The 25,560-nt window shown below is 36.5% G+C and overlaps 1 protein-coding gene across 2 annotated transcripts in view; it reads right to left on the reverse strand.

Moving 5' to 3' along the window:
• DMD (dystrophin) overlaps positions 1 to 25,560 on the reverse strand; it is a 1,770,560-nt gene that overhangs the window by 538,109 nt on the left and 1,206,891 nt on the right. For both annotated transcript variants that reach the window (XM_030807549.1, XM_030807550.1), the window contains one exon: positions 11,127 to 11,281. In XM_030807549.1, coding sequence (XP_030663409.1) covers positions 11,127 to 11,281 — 155 coding nt within the window. The remainder of the gene's footprint in view (positions 1 to 11,126; positions 11,282 to 25,560) is intronic.

Here is a 25,560-nt window from a genome sequence, read left to right on the forward strand (position 1 = left end):
TATATTTGCTATTTCTCCCTGCTTTGTGGCATTGGCAAATTTGATAAGAATGTTAACTATGTCTTCATCCAAGCCACTGATGAAAATATTGAAAAGGACAGAGCTGAGATTAGATTACTGGGAACAGCTGCCAGAAACCTCCTTCCAAATTGATAGGTATCCATTAGACAGTAGTGAAGGAAGCATAGGCCTCAGAGTTGCAGATTTGGGATGGAACAACAGTTCTGTTTAAGCAGAGGTCAATAGCTAGACTGACAGCTAAAGAGAACAATACCATTTTAGCATTTCTATTTTAATAGGAAACTTAAGTATCACTTATATAACACATTTCAATAAAACATATCTCACTATCAAAACATAAAATCATAAATAATCATTATGAATTTATGATTATTATTCATCTAATTTGTCCCAGCATGAAAACTGTATTTGGTCATTTCATGGAGGGTTTTTTCATTTATACATTTTAAAAAAGAGGTTGTGATAAAGTTGAAGTTCAACAGCTAACCCAATTTCACTAGGACATTTAAAATACTGGCAATATAAAAGAAAAAGACAATCCATCAATAATTGTATGAGTGGCCATAGGTTTAAGCAACATAGGTTATTATCTACAAAGGTGATTGAATTTAGTTCACCTGATTTGCTTTAATTGCTCTGTGGCATAAACACACTGACTGGACACAGAGTGATGTAATGAGTATCATAATTAGGAATTTGATAAAGCTAAGTGTGAAACTGACTATTAGAAGATATTTGAACCACACAACCACTGCTTTGAATGGGGAACTGATTTCCTAGTTAATTTAAATAATTTTCATCTCTTTCTATGAATACTGATGACAGACAGAATGACCACAGTATAAAACATTGGCTGGAAGAATGTCACCATGTACTTCAAGAAATTATTTCCCCCATGTTTTTTATTGAAAAGATAACACCTGTCCATTTCCTGCCTAATAAAAATGTGGTAAGAATTTTTTAAATGAAAAAATAAAACTATCTGAAAATGCTTTTAACTGTTAATAAACAGGGAGTAAGTAAAATAAAAATAGGCAAAAATATATTTGCAAAAATATGATAGAAGGAACTGCTAAGAATGTTGAGAATGATTCTTTCTTTATTTGTAAATTTTTGATAGTTTCTACAATAAGAATCACTGGTACTAAAGGAAAGAAGTTATTTCAAAATATAGACGAAACATCCAAACACAGAAAAATGGTAGATAAAATACCAAAATAGAAAATCAAAAAGGCACAATCTGGGCTTAGAAACAAGTTAAGTAGCTCTGTGTTTCAGAAATGCCACAAAAACACACAGTGGTGCACGGGGCTGTAGACATAGGGCTTTTGGGGCCTGGGCTGGGAAGTAGGTAGCAGTAGCCAGGAGTTCAGATTCTGCTGGGCTCAAGAGTCTATAAACACTCTGTATAAGACAAAGGACCTGAGCCAGGCTCTTTGCTGCAATTAGTCAAGGATGATACCAGGTTTCCCTACTGGGTGAAAGCGGGCTGCAGAAAAAAAAAAATCTGTTATTGATCACAACCTAGAACTGATTAAATGACATCCCTTTTTAGGGGGGAATTGCAAAGATTAGATTTCATAAAACTCATTAATACCTATATGTCCAAACATTTTTAATATAAGAAATCATTTGAATTAATGATTTATAGAAACAGATCCCTATTATATACTGAATAAAGCCAAAGGATCCCAAAACTATAAGATTTCTAGAATTGTACAGATAAAAATTAAGTCAAGTGATGATTATATTCATTTATTAAAAAAAACTCAACTTTCTAAAAATAAATCTACCTAAATTCTATTTTTACTGAATGTTTTAAAGAAGTCTTTCTGAGAATGATACAGATAGAAATAAAATGAAAATATAAATATAATTGAAAAGTAACATAATGGGTATTGCAGCTAACATTAGTGATTCAATTAAACCAAATAAGAAAAACTTTCTCCCATTTGCTTTAATATTTGATACTGTAATATTAAATTTATGAACAAAAAAACAGTCTGTTGGTATCCTATAATTTTTTATTAGGAAACGGTGGTAAGTTTTCTATAATACCATTGTTTTTCCTGGGAAAACTGATACATAGGAGCATTTCTAAGCATATATTTTGGTGCGCTGGTTCAGCCCAGTTCAGGACTGTAGGACTGGGTTAGAATGAAAATGGCTACTTGGCTACATTACCAGGTAATTTTCCACACCAGTAAATCACCAATGACATGGTTCCAAATGTCTCCCTTTGTGTGCAATCCCTGCAAGCTAGAAACATTCTAATTACTTGAAAGGAGACGACATAAAATGAAGCAGGCTGTTACCACTATGAGCCTTTTAGATCCATATGGATCATGACACTCCCTGGCCCGGAGCCCCAAGATTTCACATAATAGATGTTACATTATCCTATTGTAGAATGCAGAGAATTTTTTTTTTTTTGAGACAAAGTCTTGCTCTGTCGCCCAGGCTGTAGTGCAGTGGCACAATCTCAGCTCACTTAAACCTCCAAAGAGTTCTTATGCTTCGTAATCATTTGGGAAGATTTGGGTCTCAGCAACATAAAAATGGGATTGTCTTGTAACTATACATATGACTCTCTCCCGAAGAGCCGAAAGACACTTTTTCATACTGCTAAGTGTACCTAAAGGAGTTGATAATGGATTGAATTTTTTAACATACCAAATCCTCTCAGTCCTTAAAATGTACTAGAAGGTATATTTTGCATAAGAGGAATTTAAAATAGGGTATTCAAAATTGAGAGGGTTGAACTGGTGGCTTTGAGGTCATTTGTAGCTTTAAATTTAATTTAATTTTAAGAGACGGAGTCTCACTATGTCACCCAGGCTGGAGTACACTGGCATGATGAAAGCTCACTGCAGCCTTGAACTGAACTCCCAGGTTCAAGAAATCCTCTTGCCTCAGCTTCCCAAGTAGCTGGGACTACAAACTTGGGTTTTTTTTTTTTTTATGTTTTGTAGAAATGGTATCTCACTATGTTGCCCAGGCTGGTCTCAAACCCTTGGCCTCTAGTGATCCTCCCACCCCCACCTCGGCCTCCCAAAGTGCTGGGATTATGGGGACATGTCCCACCAGGAACTTTAATATTTTAAATAAAATGTGCCACATATATATTATGAGCAGCCCCCAATGTAATAAAGGTTGTATTTTAAACAAATATCCTGCTAGCGCTCTATCATATTTTTGTACATAGCTTTGAAGGCAGCAAATCTTTATCCTTTAAATTTTTGGAAATAATCCAAAGCCATTCAGTGCCCAACATCTGATGAATTGTTTCACTCAATTTACAAACAATTATTCAGTACAATTACTCAGCAAATACAAGGTATGGCTATAAAATAATATAATAGTCTGCTGAGGATCATAAAACAGTCCTAAAGTAGTTCCAGAAAAGGAACTCTAAAATTGTATTGCCAAGGGACGGTATTTGTAGATACAGCATTTAAGACTCTTACGAAGTTCAAATGCTTGTCCCTCTCCTAAATAAACAAACAAATGAACAAGCAAAAATGTATAACACTATTTGCTTTTCTTCCCAGGAAAAGTTTTACTTTTTCATTTGTTTTTACTTTCAGAAAAAATTGAGAACGCTTTTGGAAACATGTCATACATGTAAATATCATGCATCAAGTCTCAGGAGGGAAAAAAAAAGCACTTGAATCAAAGGGAAGCAAGAAGATTCATTTTAAGGAAGACAGATCCAAGGCTGGTGTGAATGTCAAATGAGTGTAAAGACTTGATAACTGGCAGAACAGAGAAAAGTTGGTTACAATCTCCCAGAAATCTACAAAGAATGAAGAGCCTTTAGGATGAGGTGACAATAGGGATAAAGAGAGGGAATTGTTTCTAGAGCAATTTTTGAAGTAGAATTCACAGAATTTGGAAGCCTATTTAATACCTGTGTCAGTAGATTGGGAAAGAGAGATCAAGAGAAAGGTAGAAGGTAATTCTTAGACTTCCAGTTTCAGAGACAATTAAGTTAGACAATTACACTACACTGAAAACACAGAAAATTTAACTTTCTTTTAGGGGCAAGATAATGCATTCTACTTGACACATTTTGGAGCCTGTAGCATATGCAGGTGGTAATGTACGTTAGGTGGCAGAAAGTACAGTTCTGGAGATCAGGAGAAGAGTGTAAGATGGAAGTTGACACTGGGGAGTCTTAATGTTAACTGAAGCCAACAGACAAAGCTACTCAAAATGTGCAGAGAGAAAGAGGAGAGACAATTAAGAATGGAACATCAGGCCGGGCACGGTGGCTCATGCTTGTAATCCCAGCACTTTGGGAGGCCGAGGTGGGTGGATCAGGAGGTCAGGAGATCGAGACCACGGTGAAACCCCGTCTCTACTAAAGATACAAAAAATTAGCCAGGCGTGGTGGCGGGTGCCTGTAGTCCCAGCTACTCGGAGAGGCTGAGGCAGGAGAATGGCATGAACCTGGGAGGCGGAGCTTGCAGTGAGCCGAGATTGCGCCACTGCACTCCAGCCTGGGTGACAGAGCGAGACTCCGTCTCAAAAAAAAAAAAAAAAAAGAATGGAACATCAACATTTAAAATTGCATTGAAGAAAGAGAACTTGCACTGATCATTGTTACAACTCCCAACTTTGTATCTTGAGCTACTCCCCATAACTTAAGATTTGTATATCCAGCTATCTACTCCACACATCTCCTCCTAGATGTATAATAGGCATTTCAAATGTAACATATCCACATCTTCCTCCCAAAATATGTTACTCCTGGAGGCTTCCGCATCTCAGTAAATGATGACCCCGTCTTTCCGATGCTCAGGCTAAAATTTCTTGAGTCTTCTTGACTCTTTCTCTCACACCTAAATTTATTCTATTATAAAATCTGTTGTGCTCTGTACTCAAAATATAGTAGAATCCAACCACTCCTCACCACATTCACCTCTCCCATTCTGATCCCAGCCACAGTCATCTCTTGACTGAATTATGACAACAGTTTCCTATGGTCTCATTACTTCTGTTTAGTCTATTATAACAGAGGAGCCAGATAAGACAAAACATGTCACTCCTCCATTCGAAACCCTCCAATAACTCCCATCTCATTCAGATTAAAAGCTAAAGTCCATAGGCCTAAAAGGCCAATATAATCAGATGTCCATTACCCCTCTAAATTTATTGTCAACTACCTTCCTGCTCGCTTGATCCTTTTCTGCCCAGCTGATCTCCCTTTTAAGGTTCCTTCAACATGCCAAGAATATTCCTGCTTTGGGGCATTTTCACTTATTAGGACCCTCCTGGACTACTTTTTTCCCCCCAGTTATACACATGGCCCACATCCTCAGGTCCTTTAGAATTTGCTTAAATGCCACCTTTTCAGTAAGACCTTTTTTGATTACCACATTTTCACGGCAGCACTCCTCTTCCACTTCTCTCTCTCTCTCCACTTGTTTTCCTCTTTATTCTTCCACATTGTGTGTATGGCCATCTGACACATCATGTATTTAATTTTTACTTGTCAATGTCTGTCTTCCAACTTCTGCTTCCAAGAATATAAGCTTTATGAGGGTAGGGCTTTTCATTGCTCTATACCAAGTACCAATTACTGGGCCTACCTAGCACAAACTTCATACAAAAGTATTTGTTGAGTAAGTAAATTAATTTTTATGATGTTGATGGCAGATGATATTTTACTGAGTTCTCACTACACACTAGGCATTGTGCCAAGCACCTCACAATTATTATATGATTAGATAAATAAGAGATTTTCAAGATAGTATTGTTCTGGGAACCAAGGAGGATAAAGTTTTGACTAGCAGAGTTGACCAACAGGATCAATGTTAAAATATAGTCAAGAAGATGGATGAATTAAAATACACTAATTAGCTATTACAAAGTCACTGATGATCTTAGTAAGTCCTTGTTTTCATAAAGTGGTGGTGTTGGGGAAGTGAGACTGGAGTGGGTCAAAGTATAACTAGTAGCTAAAGTACAGGAAACAGTAATGCCAACTACTGCTTAAAAAATGATATAGTAAGCAGAAGCAAGTACAGCTGGATAGAAAAAAATGATATACTGAAAAAGTTATTTTAGGATGAGGGAGACTTGAGTATGTTGGCCTGCTAAAGGGGAGGGGCAAAAAGAAAGAAGAAATTGAATATCCCAGAAAAAGAAAGTAGAATAATTACTAAAACAACATGTTAGAGAATGTAAAAGAGATCTAGTGTTTAACTAGAGTAGCTCCTTGCTACACACAAAATAGGGCTCAATTGTTTTCTCTTTTCTTGTTTCAATGAAGTGAAGAGGAGAAAGGACCTAGGAATAGAGAAGCAAAGAGTGACTTACAAGTGCCTTCAAGGTTGTCAAAGATGGAGAAAACAGGTCAAAATTTTTTCAGATGATCAACTATTAATTTTGATCATTAAAATATAAAAAATTACTAGAAAGAACAGAGAATACTGAGATGTTATATTATGGAAGAAAATGTGTTTGTATGTATATGCATGCATATGCGTATACACGTATATGCATATATGTACACACATACATGCACACACGTGTACATGCTGAATCTTTCTTAGAAGCTAGAGGGATTTTTTAGTATCTGGGAGCTTAGCTAAGGAACTTCTAGGCATGTTTAACCCTCTGATGCAAGGGCCATCTCTGCTTGATGAGTTTGCACCTGGCTAGTTGGCAGTTGTGGAAGCCCTCATACAACTACAAGCAGACAATTCAGAGTTAATGCTTATTTCTTGTTTAAAGAGTGATCCTGGAATAGAAATAAGGAAATGAAATCTCATGACAGTGTCATCATAAAGTCATCAGCCAGATGGCAGTCCTTGAAATCTAATCCTTAGAGGCTTCTCACAATAATTTGTAATATCACATCTAATATTATCTTATTCACAAATTCATATCTATTCACAGAGACTGAAAACAAAGAAATGAACTTGCAGAGGCTCACATTTCTGGCTTTATATGTTAACATGGACTCTATAAGGACTATGATAAGGAAAACAAACTATTTTCCTACATAGGTCACAACAATAATCTATGTTCAGATCTGGGTTTCTAAACTGTACAATTTAGTTGAGAAGCAGCCTTCTCTTTTTTCCATAAATAGATTAGTTCCTTTTAAGCATAAATGGCTATTTAAAATGATCATATCAAAAGCCACTGTAGAATTTGAAGACTCATCTGATGTATTAATAAACTTAAACAGCAAAATATAAACATTAGTTTACTTTTTTATTATGTCTTGAAACTACAACATGGCAGTATCTGATATCAAAGCAAATTTCTTTCAAGTACATTTTATATCTTATTTAACATTCAACAGTTTAAAACTAAAGATTTTATTACTAATTTAAATACTCTTCCAAGTGTATGAAAATTTTGCCTAGGTTTCTCCATATGACTGAAAGTCTCAGTGCAGGCAATGCATTAGTGTTCCATAGTAAAATGGTGTCTAACCAGAACTCTGAGAAATGATGTAATCAGAACGCTGTCCACAGAATCCATCCTACCTAAAAAGCTATAGTTACAGAACTTTTTCAAAGATATGAGATACTTTTTCTCCATAATCCAAATATTGATATTATTAATCTTTCCTTTTTAAGATGAGTTTCATATAACAACAAAAGTGAAAATGCCATCCTGTCATAGTTGTAGTTTTTGAGACCAACACAAATACCATGGAATACTATGTAGCCATAAAAAAGAATGAGATCATGTCCTTTGCAGGGACATGGATGGAGCTGGAGGCCGTTGTCCTTCTCAAACTAATACAGGAACAAAAAACAAAAAAACAAATGTTCTCACTTATAAGTGGGAGCTAAATGATGAAAACACATGGACACATAGAGGGGAACAACACATGCTAGGGACTATTGGAGTGTGGAGGGTGGGAGGAGTGAGAGGATCAGGAAAATCAACTAATGGGTACCAGGATTAATACCTAGGTGATGAAATAATCTGTACAACAAATCCCCATGACATAAGTTTACCTATGTAACAAACCTGCACATGTACCCCTGAACTTAAAAGTTAAAAAAAAAAATAAAAATAAAAATAAAAAAGAAAATGTATAAATAGAAAAAATCAGGCAGAAACAAGTAAATGCATTACAACAAGCCACTGTGTAGAGACAACGCTTTTTATTTATAAATAGAGGCAATAAGTTTTTTGAAGTAGTATAGTAAATAATTATTATAAATGTACCCTAAACTGCTTAACCCATTTATGCCTAAGGTTGCAATTTTTTGAATTTTTGCAATCAGACCCTGGTGATGACCTTGAACAGTAGAATATAAATAATTCCCACATGATTAGTGTTCCAATAATGGAACGCAAGGATAAATAGCTAAAGTGAACACAGACAAACATGATGTAGAGCAGAACTATCAATAAAACTTTCTGTGACTGGTGGTTACCTGATGCTGGGAAGGGTAGGGGGTGAGGGGATGAACTTGATTTGATTTTGCAGGCTCAGAGATGGAAGGGAATTTGCCTCAGGATGAATTGTGCCTTGAGTCTCACCCGTATCTAATTTATATTAGATTGCACTTTTGAGTTTATGCTGAAATAAGATTTTTGGGGCTTTGGGGATGAAAGGAATGTATTTCGTCTTTGGGAAGAACATGAATTTTGGGGAAAAAGGGGCAGAATGCTATGGTTTAAATGTTTGTCCCTTCCCAAACTTACGGTAAAATTTAACTGCCATTGCAACAGTAGTAAGTGTGACCTTTAAGAGGTGATTAGGACATGAAGGCTCTGCCCTCATGAATGGATTAGCATCATTATTGTGGGAGTGAGTTTCATATAAGGACAAGTTTGGCCCCATTTTTTCTCTCTTTTGCTCTTCCGCCTTCCATCATGACACAACAAGAAGGCCCTTACCAGATTCCAGCCCCTTGATCTTGGACTTCCCAGCCTCCAGAACTATGAGCCAACAAATCCCTGTTCATTATAAATTACCCAGTCTGTGGTATTTTGTTACGGAAGCACAAAGAGGACTAAGACAAGGACGATAGAAGTAGGTTGCATTTGGAAAAAGAGATTGGAAGAAGGCAAAGATGAGTTTAGCTTTGGACCTCTTCAATGTGAAGTTCCTATGGGACATTAACATCAAAAGAAAGCAGTAAGATCTACATGTCTAAAACTCGAAAGATAATTCTCAGCTGGAATTATAGATGGGTAGTCATCAACAGACTGAAACTACACAAGTGGATGAATTCTTGCAAAGAGTACATGTGAAGTGAGAAAAGAACAGGGAAGAACTTTATAGACATGAGTCAGAAGCAGCTTGGTGAATTGCAGATTCTGTACAGGCGAAAAACGTGAGTTGGTTTCTAAAATTCTAATTTACTTTACCCATAGGGGAAGTAACTATATGCATTCCTTAGCTGATAGCTTTTTGGAACCAAGCCAAAAAATATAAACTGGAAGTCATTTCCATGAAGAATCCAAAGACCTTAATAAAACAATTTTTAAAAAACTGAGAGTTTCTTGGGCCATCAAGGAGCATGAGAATGAAGAGAGGGGTCTGTCAGAAAGAGTAGTATAGATAGAATAGATCAGTGTCCTGAAGCTCTACTTTCATGCCATGAGCAAGCTTTTTTCTTGGCTCCTTAGTTTATATTCCCTAAACTCATCAAATTAATCTCTGACTTTAATTTGCTTTCCCAAAAAGACTTCTCTTTGAGAAGCAGCTATTTCCCACTAAGATCTAATGGTTGACTCTCTGATACCAATTGATTCCATGTGAATAATTCTTCCTGAACCTAATCTGTCCCTGTTTAATTGAACACATACAAGATCTGTATTTTGAGAAGACAGTCCCAGCCTTGTCATTGAGAAAAAGTAGTTACTATGAGAATTTTTCCAAATATCAGTTCCATATTCAAGTTTGCCCTTTCTCCACCAGGGTCTTTTTCATAGGGCTCCAATTAAAACTTCCCAACTTTAGGTTGAATCTTCTTTTCCATGGTCTTTTCCATCTATACACCTACTGTCTGGAATTCAGGATTAGAGTTGCTCTATTCCCCAGGGTCACTAGCTTAAATTCAGTTTCACAGGAGTTTTTCCTCTCTAATGTCTAGCTCAGTTTCAAAATTTAGTTGGTCTCTTAATTTCCATATATCATTACCTCATTTCTCCTAAGACTTCCTCCTCTTAGTTCAAAATCTGTTTTGGCCCCAGTGGTGACTTTTACTTCTTGTTAAAAATCACCGAGCTTATTTTTTCAGTAATTAATGTCATATTTTGGAACTCAATTATTTTTCACCGTGGTCTTCCTCATATTGTACAGGTACTATTTTTTCAGCTTGCACAAGGTAATTGTACATTCTGCAAAGGGAGTTATCATTCAAAAAACATTTGCTAGCTCCCTATTATCAAATATCACATGGTTCAGGACCTGGGGATGTATCAAATAATAAAGACAAAATCTCTGCCCTCATGGCATTTAGATTAATTTAAAGGACAAATATTTAACAATTAGTTACATAATTTATATTTTTATTTATGATTGCAATAAATGCTAGTGAAAAAAGCACTAAAGATCAAGAGAGGTATAATAAGGATACAAGGCTTAGTTTGAGGAGAGATACTGTCTATAAGCGCTGTTAATTTCCATTGATATATAATGGGAAATGAAGCGATGAGTCATATTGCCATCCACAAATTTTCCCATTGGGTGTGTGGAGTGAGATACGAGGATGATACCATGGACAGCTATAACTCCATCATGAATCCCAAAGTGACTTATTTATCAGATAACAGGTAAGGCAGTGTGTGCCATGATGAGATAGAAAGATATTTCTTGGGATAGAGTTATCAAAGTAGACTGAGACACGGCTCTTCTAGCTATAAATCAGTATTTTGCTTTTTGTTTAATCTCTTGGTTATGTCACTACTTTTGTGACAGTGGACAAATGAGATCTTATGTTCCTCATTTTAAAAATAGAAGTCTGAGCCAAGTCCGTGAGTTTAGTTGGTATTTATCGTCTTGAACCCTCCCAAGATCCAGTTTAGCTGGATTGGAAAAACAAATCTTCATGGTCCATCCAGTTTCACCACCCCATTATTACAGCCAACAGTAGTTTTAGAAATAATGTAATTCATACCTTTTATGAATGCTTCCCCAGGAGGCATTGATATTCTCTGTTATCATGTGGACTTTTCTGGTATCATCTGCAGAATAATCCCGGAGAAGTTTCAGGGCCAAGTCATTTGCCACATCTACATTTATCTGCCACTGGCGGAGGTCTTTGGCCAACTGCTATAGATTTTTATGAGAAAGAGAATGAATGTCAATTTTTTTAATGAAATCTCTAGTTGGAGTGTCTTAAAATACTTCATAAACAGCTTCTGAATCCTCAGGTCAGAATACATGTATTAGATTGCTTTTAACCTACCGTATGATTTAGTCAATCATGACAGTATAAGGTAACCCACCTTTCAGGACAAACTTTTCAAATGCAGCATCTTGAGCAATAACCAGTATCAAGTATTTCAACTTAGTAGCAATTAATTGGCAATAAAGTGGGCTTAATTGTTTTTATCACAAGAGAAAAAAACTACAAAAATAAGCTCATATATAATTGTTGAATATGTGACATATAACATTTGAACCAAAAAAAAACTCATACATTTCTTTCCCTCTTCATTAACTTGTTGAATTGTTTATGTAATTAGTGCCATCTACTGGCGTTCAACTAAACCTGCATACAGAAAATATTGAACAACAAAAGAATAGTACTGTTATTCTAGCTATGAACTTTTTTGAAGGATCAAAATACTTTTAGAATATCCTACTTTAAAATTAGAATAAAAGTCAAAATATAAGAATCTTACTAAACCAAATCACCTACATTTTCTTCGTTGTTTGTCTTTGGCAATTCAGTGTTTTCAAACTTGCTATCTCATCACTTGAAACATATTTCAGAGAAAGAAGTCGATTAATGGTAGGTTTTATCTCGAAGCATATCAACCTGAACTTTCTATTAAACATTTCTGCAAGTGCAGAGAGGAGGCTTCTAAGCATTAAGATAATACTAATTGTTAAGATAGTTATATCAAATTCAACAGGATGGGTTAAGTCATTGATAAATGGACAGAGGAATAGGAACAGGTAGTTCAAACAAGAGAAAGAGTAGGATGATTTTATTTAAAAAGAAAAAAAGTTAACTTTCAAGTAATAAAAAATAGAGTATTAAATTGAAAAGGTACAATTGGACACCAATTAAATTAACAAAAAATAAAATCCAAAGCTGAAAAGACCAGTAAAACTAGCACATTCATGTATTACTGCTGGGGACAGTATCTATTAGGACAATTTGGCAATAGATACCAAGTGACATACAAACGCTTATTCCCATTGACTCAGTAATCTCCCTTTTGGTACTTTATCCTAATAAAATCTTCAAAAGAAGATCAATATACTGTATGACTTAAAATCTTCATTAACCAAAGCAGTAAAAAAATGGGAAACAGGCCGGGTTGTGGTGGCTCATGCCTGTAATCCCAGCACTTAGGGAGGCCAAGGCGGGCGGATCACGAGGTCAGGAGTTCAAGACCAGTCTGGCCAAGATGGTGAAACACCGTCTCTACTAAAAATATAAAAATTAGCCAGGCGCGCGGGCAGGCTCCTGTAATCCCAGCTACTCAGGAGGCTGAGGCAGAGAATTGCTTGAACCTGGGAGGCGGAAGTTGCAGTGAGCCAAGATCGCGCCACTGCACTCCAGCCTGGGCGACAGAGCGAAACTCCATCCCAAAAAAAAAAGAAGAGAAACAATGTCAACGTTTAATGCAGGGACATTAAAAGAACATAATACATCATTCCGATGGTCCAATATGTAGCAAATGTGCACAGTAATCACTGTAAAAAGAACACAATTTTCTTGTGTAAAAAACAGAACACAATTTTTTTTTTTGAGACGGAGTCTCACTCTGTCGCCCAGGCTGGAGTGCAGTGGCGCAATCTCAGCTCACTGCAAGCTCCGCCTCCCGGGTTCACGCCATTCTCCTGCCTCAACCTCCTGAGTAGCTGGGACTACAGGCGCCCGCCACCGCGCCCGGCTAATTTTTTTTTTGTATTTTTAGTAGAGATGGGGTTTCACCGTGGTCTCGATCTCCTGACCTCATGATCCGCCCGCCTCGGCCTCCCAAAGTGCTGGGATCACAGGCTTGAGCCACCGCGCCTGGCCCAGAACACAATTTTTAACTACACTGTGTTCATCTCTAAGAATACATAATCATGAGCTGAACATGAAATGGAAGAGATTGAAAATAATGCTTCTGAGGACAAAAATCATTTTTGTTTTAATATTTGTTCTTTCGCGTTACTACGATATTTACAGAACAAAAATCAAACAGTATTCCTAGCATAATTGCAGTGTGTTTGGTAAACTCCTATTGAATATATACAATCTATATATAATATAATTTCTCAGTTAACTAAAACATCCTAGAATCAAACTAAATAATAGTATTTACTGCATATAGCAAATAGATCCAGATTACCAAACTATTACCAAGAACCTAATGCCAATATCACTGACTTTTGCTATGAAAGCAGAGGACAGTGTCTAAAGGCGCAGAGCATAGTTGCTGCTATTACAAAACAATTAACATTTATCCTCGTGGAATGCCTGCCTTTTCTTCCATACTCCTTTTATCAAGCATTACAGTTTCTATTTTCCACTTTTCAGATCCTCACACTATTTGAAAGCCCTTCTGAGGGAACTTCTGCCAAAGGCTTGCCTTTTCTAGAAACTTCCTAGGGTACAAAATTACCACTTCTTTCCTTCTCCTCCTCACTTAAGCCAAACCTAAAGTGATAAAAGTAATGTATTCCAAGATATGAAAGAACATGTAATTGGCTCTTGGTATCCAGAGGGTGCTATCTGCATTTTAAAAGAAGAGCTTATTATCTCTCATCTATTAAATCTCTAATTAATAGCATAAACATCCACAAAACTGAGACCAATAACTTGGTTACCTTTTTTCAAGTGAATTCCTTTTATAAAAGACTGAATTGTTAACAAACTACTTATGATGGACCAATATCAGAGCATATATGTAAAAGCTCAGGAATACAAAATAAAAACAAAAATTTTAGTAAATATATAATTAAAATCATTTATTTTACTCAAGCAAGTTAAATAATCTTGGAATCCACCCATCAGTCATAGGTTCCTATTTGAAAAGTCTAGATATAGGAGGTTATACTATTTGGATGGTTTCATGGGTATATGCACATGTTCTAGCCCGTATAATTTTATGTAGTTTTTATATATCAATTACACTTCAATAAAGCTGTTAAAATTAAAAAACATAAAATGCAGAAGGTGCCAATGAATCCAAAAACATAATCAATAGACCATAACAACGTCTAAAATTATAAATTATAACATATCCGAGAATTTTCCAAAATCTCTGAAATAGTAAGCTAGAGTTAAATGAGAGATTTCCTACTAAACAAGGTAGTAAAGAGTGAGGCTTGATGTTAAACCAGAACTTTTTGATGTACTTTAACGCTTGAAAGGTAGAAATATGCGTGCCATATATTTTTCTGCAAAACTGTATTCACAGCAAAAGTTAGGACTGTTATACCTAAGGAAATCTTGACTGAGTGCTAACCCTCACTGAAAACTGCCCAGGTTTTGTGAGGATGTAGGACTAAAAAGGAAAACCCCCACTGACCTTGACTGACATTGAGGGGGCTCAGGCCCTTATATAAACACAAAGGTTCTCAAAGGTAGCCTTTTTTTTTCCCTCCCTTCTTAAAGACATTCCCCACAACAGGATGTTTTCCCTTTCTCCTACAGTAATATTCTGCCCACCCACCTTGGGCTTTACCCAAGCGTCATTCACACTAGGAACCATGACCTTGACCAGCTTTGCCTACTGCTGTGAAATTTACTACTGGGATAACTCCAGACCTCAGAAGGAGTGTAAATTCAAAAATACAATAGACTTCACACACACCCTTTTCTCTTTCTGAATTCCATTTACAATGGTGTACACCACAGGGAATTGCTTGTGTGGTGATCATGGTGTGTGAAGAAATTTAAAATACTGTGAGCACTAGCTTATAAAAAAAGATTGCCTTTATATATATATGTGTGTGTGTGTTTTCTATGAAGAATATAAAATGCTAAATCCCCAAAAGATTGTTTCCCCAACCAGGAAAGAAATTTTTCATATTCATACCCATTATGCTGCTACTGCACTATGTGCTTGATATATATTCACAGTATTTTAGGCAGAAAAAGTGATTGTGGACTATGAGACAACCTGAATTAATTTCAAGAATTTTGAGTATTTTTTTCTACTTTAATTGTTTGTCTTCTCTCATTTTTTTTTATTTGCAAGAACTTATTTTAGTGATATTGACCCTACATGGTAGAAAAGAGAGGAGGAAGAGAAACAGTAGCTAAAAGCCTGAGCAATACAATGAGCCTGCTGGGTTTGAACCCTGGCGTGATCACTTAGTGGCAAATGGGAAAGTTAATTATCTTTTCGGTGCCTCAGTTTCCTCCTTTGCTAAATGGGAACATTAACAGTATTTATGTGGAAATACGATTGGGTGGGTTAACTTAGAGAATTCAGGGAGAACATTTACAAAGGTGCCTGGCATGCCCAAAGGATTAAATAAATATTAATCATTAGCATCATCATTGTCATATTCATCATCATCATTATCATCATCATTATTACTACTGCTAGTACATCTACTACTAATTTTAATGAGTCAAACTGTATTCCCCACAGTGTGAGCCCCTTCTAAATGCAAAGCAAGTAGCTGGCTGTTTTATAGACATTGTCTAGAAACGCTGCAACTCTAAAATTCTCCCTTTAACTTGGAAGATAAAAGCAAGTGCACAGCTCTATCATTAAAATTTTAAGGTTGAATATTGGTTAAATTTCCTTTTAAAATGTGTTTTGTGATATTCACCTACAAGTAAAATAAATGTTTGTCCCGGGTGAACTATTATTTAAATTTTTAATGACTGTGTCTCAAAGGAACTTCAAGAAAGGCAGTGCAGAGTAATGAAAGGACATCTTCCCAGGAAGTTTTGCTCATCCATTGTTTTGCAGTTTGATCTTAAGGAAGTCATTAACCTTGTAAGTCCCAGTTTTGTCATCTGTAAACTAGGATGGGGTTACTTGCTCTGACCATGCCTCTGGCTTGTCCCGAAGTGTCAAAATCAAGCAATTGCTTGGAAAATTGTAAAACAGGATCCTAATATGTTTATGAACAAAAAGTTCTACATGTTGGATTTGTTATTTTTCCTTGGATACTGTATTTACATTCATGAACCAAGGGATTCATGGAAAAATTTAGCTCTGTTAGCTAACCACTAAGAAACCGTTTGCTCTTAGATCCATTCTCTACCCATTTCCTACTTCACTCAGTATTGAGATGTACTAACTCCCATAGGAGGTCAGAATTTCCTGGGATTTCTTGCTAGCTGGCTTCTAACTAGGTTAAGTCATGAGACGCACTAGTGGGAGATAGAAGAGCACGAGAAAGGGTGAAACAAGAGAGTTATCCCCCTTCTCTCTCTGTCTTGGCAGTATCTCCTTTGTCTCCATTTCCCACTGAACAGCTGCCCCCTCTGTAATTCCATTACCTGCTGTGCAGACCTTACAGTGGTTGAATTAGCACCCGATGGTTCTGGTTTCTGGGCTTTGGTAAAAATTGTTGGTTCCCCCAACCCTTGAGGTGGTAATAGTTTCCTGAAGTTGCTAAACTCCGGGTTGCCTCACTGTCCTCTGCTGGGTTTGTCAGCTCCTTCATTCCTGTGGAGCAGCCAGTCCTCTGTATTGAATTTCCTCTGTTTGAAATATCGAATGTGGTTTACAGACTAATTCCTGACAACACAAACTGAAAGAAATCTCACAGTAAATGATCCTACCTACAATTCCACAGGGGGTAATTTAATATATCAAACATACATTTCATGAAATATCAGACTTTACATCTTGCATCCTTCTCTCTAGTCTCAGAGGAAGAGGCGACTTTTCTGCTATTGGAAGTTGATTTCACCATCTGGGCACCCATCTATTCTGGGATCCTCCTCCACATACTCCCTCTCTCTTTGTGTGTTCCAACTTCTTGCCTCTCTGCGGGGACCTTCTCTAGAGACTTCAAACATGAGTGTCTCTCTCATCTTTAAACAACAACAACAATAATCTGCACTCTATCATTTTCTTTCCTTTCACAGTCACTCTTTAGAAGGCAGATATTCACTCATTATCTCAACTTGATTACATTCCTGCCACTCTCCAATTCATGAAAATCAGGCTTCTGCCATCATCATTCCACTAAAACTATTCTGACAGAAGTCACTATGGCAAATTGAATTATTGGCCCCAATTCTTTACCTCTCCCTGTATCCATGCCCTTTGCTAAGTAACTTTGAAATTCTTCCTACGAAAGACAGCATGCCCTTGACATTGAGCTTGGTCATGTGACTTGCTTTGCCTAATCCCAGTGGGATATTAATAGAAGTAACACAAGCAGAGGCTTGCAATGTATTTATGCAGTGTGGCTATCCCTTTTGCACTTCTCCATCACCTTAAGACAAACATGATCTGGACTAGCCTACTCATATCAGGAGGAGAATGAGTGACATATGGAGCAGAGCGACCCCAATCAACCTGCGGCGTGAAGAAGTGCCACCCCACCCAAGCTGTAAACTCATGAAAGGCAATATGGGCTTATTGCTATATGCCACTCACATTTGTGAAAATAGTTAACTGATTCAGTTACCAAAAGCCAATGCCTATGGAAAGATATAAGTTCTTATTTACTTGATTTATTTGCAGCAGCTGGTGCTGCTGACTATTTCAAAGTTCTCTGCTTTCTTGGCTTCCACTCTTTGGGTCGCCTCTGTATTCTCTTAGTGTTCAAGCATTTTTTTTTTTTTTTTTTTGCCTGTCCTTTAAATATTGATGTTCTCCAAAATTCTGTCTCTGGATCAATCTGATGATATGTTGGTCCTCAACTGGAGGAGGAGGCAGGGAACATACTCCCTGGGTAGCTGTATCATAAGTTTTTTTTTTTTTTTTTTACTTACATCCAAATCTTCTACTTCCATTGACACTACCTTAATTTACGTCCCTATCATCTCTTGCTCAGGTACTAAAATAATCTTTTTTATTGGCTCCCTCCCTCCACTCTCAAACCACCCTTCCATCTACATACAACTGCTTAAATGATCTTTTTGTAATGCAAATAGAACCTCATTTCTCCTCTGTGTAAAACCTTTCAATGGTTTGCTATTACCTCCAAGACAAACTCCTAACCTCTCTCTTTGGATTACAAGGCCCTCGAATTTATGACCCCTACCTACATATTCACTTTCATCTTCTGATATCTTCTTCCTTTTTGAGCAATTCCATAATCGTCCACATGAGAATATAAATGCTCTGAAAGGTTAAGTGACTTGCTCAATGTGACATAGCTAGTCAGTGAAAGAGTCATCATAAAAATGCAGGTTTCTGGACTCTCAATTCAGGTTTCATTTCAATTCAGTTAAAGAAGTTATGCATCCATATAAAGAAATTTAAGGAAAAGGATTAGGTTTATTTTAACTGAGCTTTGAAGAATATAAAACCATCTTGATGATTATAGCATGATTGGAAAATTATTATGTATAATAAAGTAAGGCATTTCTGAAAAAAAGACGGCAGAAAAATACATATTTTGTTTATTTTTGAAAATCACTAAACAATTTGGTCCCAAGAATGAATTAATGTTCTATAAATCCTTATTGGGAAAAGAGAAGCACAATTTCTTCCTTCCTTGTATGAATTAAAACAACCTATAAAACCTCTTTATGGATTTATAATAGAAATGTTAAAATAGCTGTAAGAAAGCCATTTCAAAAGTAAAACCTCTCACCATTAACTTCAAGATTCATCTATTAAACCTCTGACACTACCAAACAACTCTGTTTCAGAAGGTAACACTCTATACAGGGCATGCTATTTAAGAAAATGGCCCTCATTTTCCAGCTTACTGAAAATGATTAATCTTTACAATAGCTTTGAAGACTACATGCCAACGTCGTTACTTTTTTGTCCTTTCAACAATGACTACAAGCTGAGAGCAGACTAGTAAATGTGTTATCGGCCAACCCATTAGAGTTCCATTATTTTCTGTCTTACATGGCTTCATGTAATGAATTTTTATAATTAAACTAATGGCATACAATATATTTTTCCCCTCTTTACTTTCAGGCCCCATTTCTCTTCCAGCTTCTTTGGAATAAGTTTTATACAAAAAGAAGGGAGGAGAGGTCTCCAAGTGCTTCGTTACCTTAATTTCATTATGACATTTTTGAAAGCATTCTCTTTATCTGGGCTCTCTCTTTAATTTGCTGACTTTATTAAAAGGCTTAAGCAATGTTGTAATTAACAAATCACCCAGCTACCCCAGGCATCTGAGAAAAGTCGGTTGAGAGGATGTGGAAGTAGATGGGTGGGAATGATTCCAGAAACAATGCCAGAGGACAGAACCCCAGAAAATGGCATTTTTTCAGCTCCTTTTCAGACCCCATGAGCATATTGTGGTAGACTGCATTATTGTTCTCAAATATTCAGTGCCTTTTCATGTCAGAAGATTATACATCGGCATCCCCATTGAACTCAGGAATGGCCATGTGACTGGTTTTGTCTACTTGTCATTTCCAGGCAGAAGGTTCAAGAACCACGTTCCTTGCCTCTATGATCATGAAAGGATGTACCAAGATGGAGATACCATCAGCCATGGTCTCCGCATGACTAAGCTAAGTAGAACGCTCTCATCAGTCTACAACGAACATGTAACATGAGTAAAATATAGACTATTAAGCCTCTAGATTTGACGTTGCTTATTACTGTAGCTTAGCCTATGCTGACTGACATACCTATTCAGATATGACCTTGTTTCACATAGAATAGGGCAATTCTAACACCTCCAGACAGTCCTGGACCAGGACCAGGGCTAGAATAAACTAGTATAATGACACATAAAGAACAGGTTCTCTTATTAATAAATAGGAAGCCATATAAATGTTGAGGAAATGTTTAGAACAACAATATCCCTGTTTTTCTGAGCTACAGGTAACATCTCAGAATATATTCTATAGGACAAAACCTGCCTACCTTGACCATAAAAGAAAATAGCTCCCTATCCACTGTGTGATGGAGGCTCCCATCTAGGTAGCAGTTATGTTCCACAGACATGGCTATTTTTTCATTTCTATAGCTGGCAAGCAGTTTCATGAAAGAGAAAAATGGAGACTATGTTTCTAAAACTGTGTTCATAAAACTTGAAAAAATAAGAAAAGATCGGTAGTCAATGACATGCAGATACACTTTTTAACATACCATAAAATTCTCCCACTTAAAGTGCATAATTTTCTGGTTTTTAATATATTCAGGGTTGTGCAACCATCATTAGGATCTAATTTGAGAACATTTTATTTGCCCCCAATGAAACCCATACCAATTAACAGTCCCTTTCTATTGTCTATTCTCCTCCTCCTTCAGTCTTTACTGGATGTTTTATATGAATTATTGATACAATTTGGGGTCTTTTGTGACTGGATTCTATCACTTAGCATATTTTTGAGGTTCACCCATGTTACAGTGCATATCAGTATTTCATTTCTTTTTAATGCTAAATAATATTCCATTTTTGGATGTAGAGGACATTTTAAAATTTATTCATCAGCTGATGGACATTTGGGTTGGTTCTACTTTTTGGCTATTATAAATAATGCTGCTATGAACATCTGTATAAAGGTTTTCTGTGTACATGTATTTTCATTTCTGTTCGGCATACACCTGGGAGTAGAATGGTTTTGTCATATGGTAGCTTCATGTTTAATATTTCCAGGAGACTGGGAAGGGTAGCGGTGGGGGGAAAGGGGGGATGGTTAATGGGTAGTAAAATATATAATACAAAAATATAGTTTGATAGAATGAATAAGATCTAGTATTTGATAGCACAAGAGGATGACTACAGTCAAAACATTTATTGTGCATTTAAAAATAACTGATTATTATTAGATTGTTTGTAACAGAAAAGATAATGGCTTGAGGTGAGGGATAGCTACGTACCCCGATGTGACTGTTACACACTGTATGCCTATATCAAAATATCTCCTGTATCCCATAAATATATATACCTACTGTGTACCCACAAAAATTAAAAATTAAAAAAATATTTCCAGGAACTTCCAAACTTTTTTCAAAGTTGTTTCACCATTTTACATTTCCACCAGTAATGTGAAAATTCTAAGTATTCTTCATCTTGTCAACACTTGTTATTGTCTGTATTTTTTGTATTCGCCATCCTAGTGGGTAAAAGTACTATCTCATTGTGGTTTTCATTTGCATTTTTTAAACAATCAATGATGTTAGCCATCTTTTCATGTGCTTATGGAGATCTGTACATCTACTTTGGAGAAATGCCTATTCAAACTGTTTCTCCACTTGTAATTAAGTCATTTATCCTTTTTGTTGTTGAATTATGAGTTTTTATATATTCTTGATACAAGTATCTTATCAAATATATGATTTACAAATATTTTTACCCATTCTGAGGATTGTCTTTTCCCTTTCTTTACAATATTGCTTGCAGTACAGAAGTTTTAATTTTGTTAAAGTCCAAATTGTGTATTTTTCGGTTACTTTTGCTTTTGGTGCCATAGCTAAGAAAACATTGCATAATCCATTGTATTCCTACATTTTTTTATAAGAGTTTTAAAGTTTTAGTTCCTATTAATATATTTAGCTGTATGATTCATTAAAAATATTTTGTTATTGTAAAGTTTATTTTACAAAAGTTTTTTTTTTTTTTGAGACGTAGTCTCGCTCTTTCACCCAGGCTGGAGTGCAGTGGCGCGATCTCGGATGACTGCAGGCTCTGCCTCCCGGGGTTCATGCCATTCTCCTGCCTCAGCCTCCTGCGTAGCTGGGACTACAGGCGCCCGCCACCTCGCCCGGCTAATTTTTTGTATTTTTTTTAGTAGAGACGGGGTTTCACCGTGTTAGCCAGGATGGTCTCGACCTCCTGACCTCGTGATCCACCCGCCTCGGCCTCCCAAAGTGCTGGGATTACAGGCGTGAGCCACTGCGCCCGGCCTACAAAAGTTTTAAAACATTTTATTTTTAATTTTATTTTGCTTTGACAAATAATTATATACATTTATGGGGTACATGTATGTTTTGATATATGTATACATTGTGGAATGATTATATCAAGCTATTTAACATATCTATCACCTCATATATTTATCATATTTTATAGCAAGAACATTTAGAATCTGTTATTTTAGCAATTTTGAAATATACAATATAATATTATTAACTATGGTCACCAGGTTGTGTCATAAAGTCTCAAAAACTTATTCCTCCTGACTAAAATTTTTACCCCTTTTGATCAACATCTCCCCATTTTCCACCCCCAAATCCACAGCCTCTGGTAACCACCAAGTGGTGAGACCAGGCATCCTTCACATTTTCCTGATCTTAGGGGAAAGCATTCGGTGTTTCACAATAACATTAGCTGTGGAATTTTTGTAGTTGCCTTTTATCAGGTTGAGGAAATCCTCTTCTGTATTAGTTTCCTAGGGCTTCTGCAATTAAGTGTCACAATTTGCGTAGCTGGGTAGACAAAACTCATTGTCTCAGACTTCTGGAGGCTAGATCCAAAATCAAGGTTCCAGCAGGCCATACTCCTGCTAAAGCCTGTAGGGGAGAATTTTTCCTTGCCTCTTCCTTGCTTCTCATGATGGCTGTTAATCATTAGTTTTACTTGTCTTGCAACTGTAGCACTTTAATCTCTACCTGTAACATCACATGGTGTTTTTCCCGTGGTCAGTGCCTTTATGTGGCATTCTTCTCTCTGTGTATGCCTCTTTTCCTCTTCTTATAAAAATACCATCTTAACTTGACTGCATCCTCAAAGACTCTATTTCTACATAAGGTCACATTTGCAGGTACCTGGGCTCAGGCTTTTAGTATGTCTTTTGGGAGCAGGGGACACTATTCAATCCACAATACCTTCTATTCTTTTTTTTTTTTTTTTTAAGAGGGAGTCTCGCTCTTTCAACCAGGCCGGACTGCGGTGGCACTGTCTTGGCTCACTACAAGCTCTGCCTCCAGGGTTCACGCCATTCTCCTGCCTCAGCCTCCCAAGTAGCTGGGACTACAGGTGCCCGCCACTGCGACCGGCTAATTTTTTGTATTTTTAGTAGAGACGGGGTTTCACCATGTTAGCCAGGCTGGTCTCGATCTCCTGACCTCATGATCTGCCTGCCTCGGCCTCCCAAAGTGCTGGGATTACAGGCGTGAGCCACTGCGCCTGGCCAATACCTTCTATTCTTCATTTGCTAAGTGTTCTTTATTTTTCAAGCCTGAAAGGGTTTTGTACTTTGTCACATGAATTTTCTATATTTATTGTGATGATCATATGATTTTTGTCCTTTATTCTATTGATATGCTATAATACATTGATTAAATTTTGGATGTTAAACCAACCTTACATTCCTGGGATAAATCTTAACCTGGTTATGGTAGCAATCATGTTAATACGTTGTTGTATTAGGTTTGATAATTTTTTGAGGCTTTTCAAGTCTATATTCATAAGGCATATTGCTCTGTAGCTTGTTTTCTTGTGATATCTTTGTCTGGTTAGGAAGCGTTCCTTTCTCTTCTATTTTTTTGGAAGAGTTGTTTATATGTTTGGTAGAACTCATCAGGGAAGACTTCTGGGCCAGAGCCTTTCATTGGGGGAAGTTTTTAACACCAATTCAATTTCTTGTTATAGGTCTATCCAGGTTATCTATTTGTTTAGTTGTTCATAATATCCTCTTTTAATTCTTTTTATTTCTGTAATGTTGGTAGTAATGCATCCTCTTTTTCTCTAATATTAGTAATTTGAACATTTCTTTCTTAACCAATCTGCTAAAACTTTGTCAATTTTGTTGACCTTTTCAAATAACTAAATTTCTAGATTTTGGTTTTGTTGATTTTTTCTATTATATTTTCTTCCTCTATCTGATTTTTTTCACACTAATTGTTATTACTTCCTGCTGCTTACTGTAGATTTACTTTTCTCTTCTTTTTCTAGTTTCTTAAGGTAGAAGTTAGGCTATTGATTTCAGATCTTTTTCCTTTTTAAATATAGGTATTTATAGTTATGCATTTCACTCTAAGCACTGCTTCAGCCTCCTCCCATAAATTTTGGTATGTTGTATTTTTATTTCCATTTATCTCAAGATATTTTTGTATTTTTTTATTTCTTCTTTGGCCCATTGGCTATTTAAGAGTGTGTTGTATAATTAATTTTGTCATATTTATGAACTCCCAAATTTACTTCTGTTACTGATTTTTAATTTTACTCCATTATGGTCATAAAATCTGCACTGTATGATTTTAATCCCTTTGAATGTAGTGAGACTTATTTTATGACCTAGCATATGGCCTATCCTAGAGAATATTTCGTGTACAGTTGAAAAGAATGAGTATTCTGCTATGATTGGATGAAATGTTATATAGATACCTGTTAGGTCTTGCAAGTTTACAGTCTTTATAGTCTTTTTCAAGTGTCTATTTCCTTGTTAATTTACCTAGTTCTTTTACCTGTTATTAAAAGTGAGATGTTGAAGTCTCCAACTATTTTTGTTGAATTACCTAATTCTCCTTTCAATTCAGTCAGTTTTTGCTTTCTGCATTTCCTTAATTTTTTTTCTTTCTTTTCTTTGTATTGGATTATCCCATTTACCTGTTTTCAAGTTTGCTGATTCTCTCTTTTGCCAGCTTGAATCTGATGTCAAGTGAAAATTTAATTTGTTATTGTGCTTTCCAACTCCAGATATTCCACTGAGTTCTTATTTACAATTTTTATCTCTTTATTGATATTCTCTATTTGTTAAGACAAGCACATGGGCTTCTAGATCCCGCAAGAACATTCCAGAGGTTGCCAAAATCCTCTATGGACATCTCATTCTCCAGAGCTTCATTGGAAGTTTTTCTCCAGACCTGTGTTTATCTCAACTAGCATCACAGCCTTAGGAACCTGTTATGTTAAAGAACTGCTGCTGATTGGTTTGGACCAACACCCTGGAGCTAGGGCTTTTCCTAGAAAGTTATCTCTAAGTCGGGCCAAATAAAGGCAAGGCCATGTATGTAGTTTTATTCCAGGGAGCTGCAAGGTAGGTCAAATAGTGGCAAGGCTCTTGGAATAAAATTGGCCTTTTTGAAGAATTCCAATCCCGGTCTACACTCTCTGGTGGCTAAAAGGCTGCTAGTTTTCACAGTTACTATGGTGCAAGGCTACTGATTTTCAAGGCTACTGTGGAGCTGGGAGAAAGTGACGGGAAAGGCCAACTTAAAAAGCCTCAAACTTTGCCATTTTTATTGAGGGTCAGCATTTCAAAAATCGTTGCCAGCCTTTGGTTAATTCCCAGGGCTCAGAAAAGGAGATTTGGGGCCAGGCGTGTTGGCTCATGCCTGTATCCCAGCACTTTGGGAGGCTGAAGTAGGCAGATCACT

Source organism: Nomascus leucogenys, chromosome X (genome assembly GCF_006542625.1).
Source record: "Nomascus leucogenys isolate Asia chromosome X, Asia_NLE_v1, whole genome shotgun sequence".
Classification (NCBI taxonomy): Eukaryota; Metazoa; Chordata; class Mammalia; order Primates; family Hylobatidae; genus Nomascus; species Nomascus leucogenys.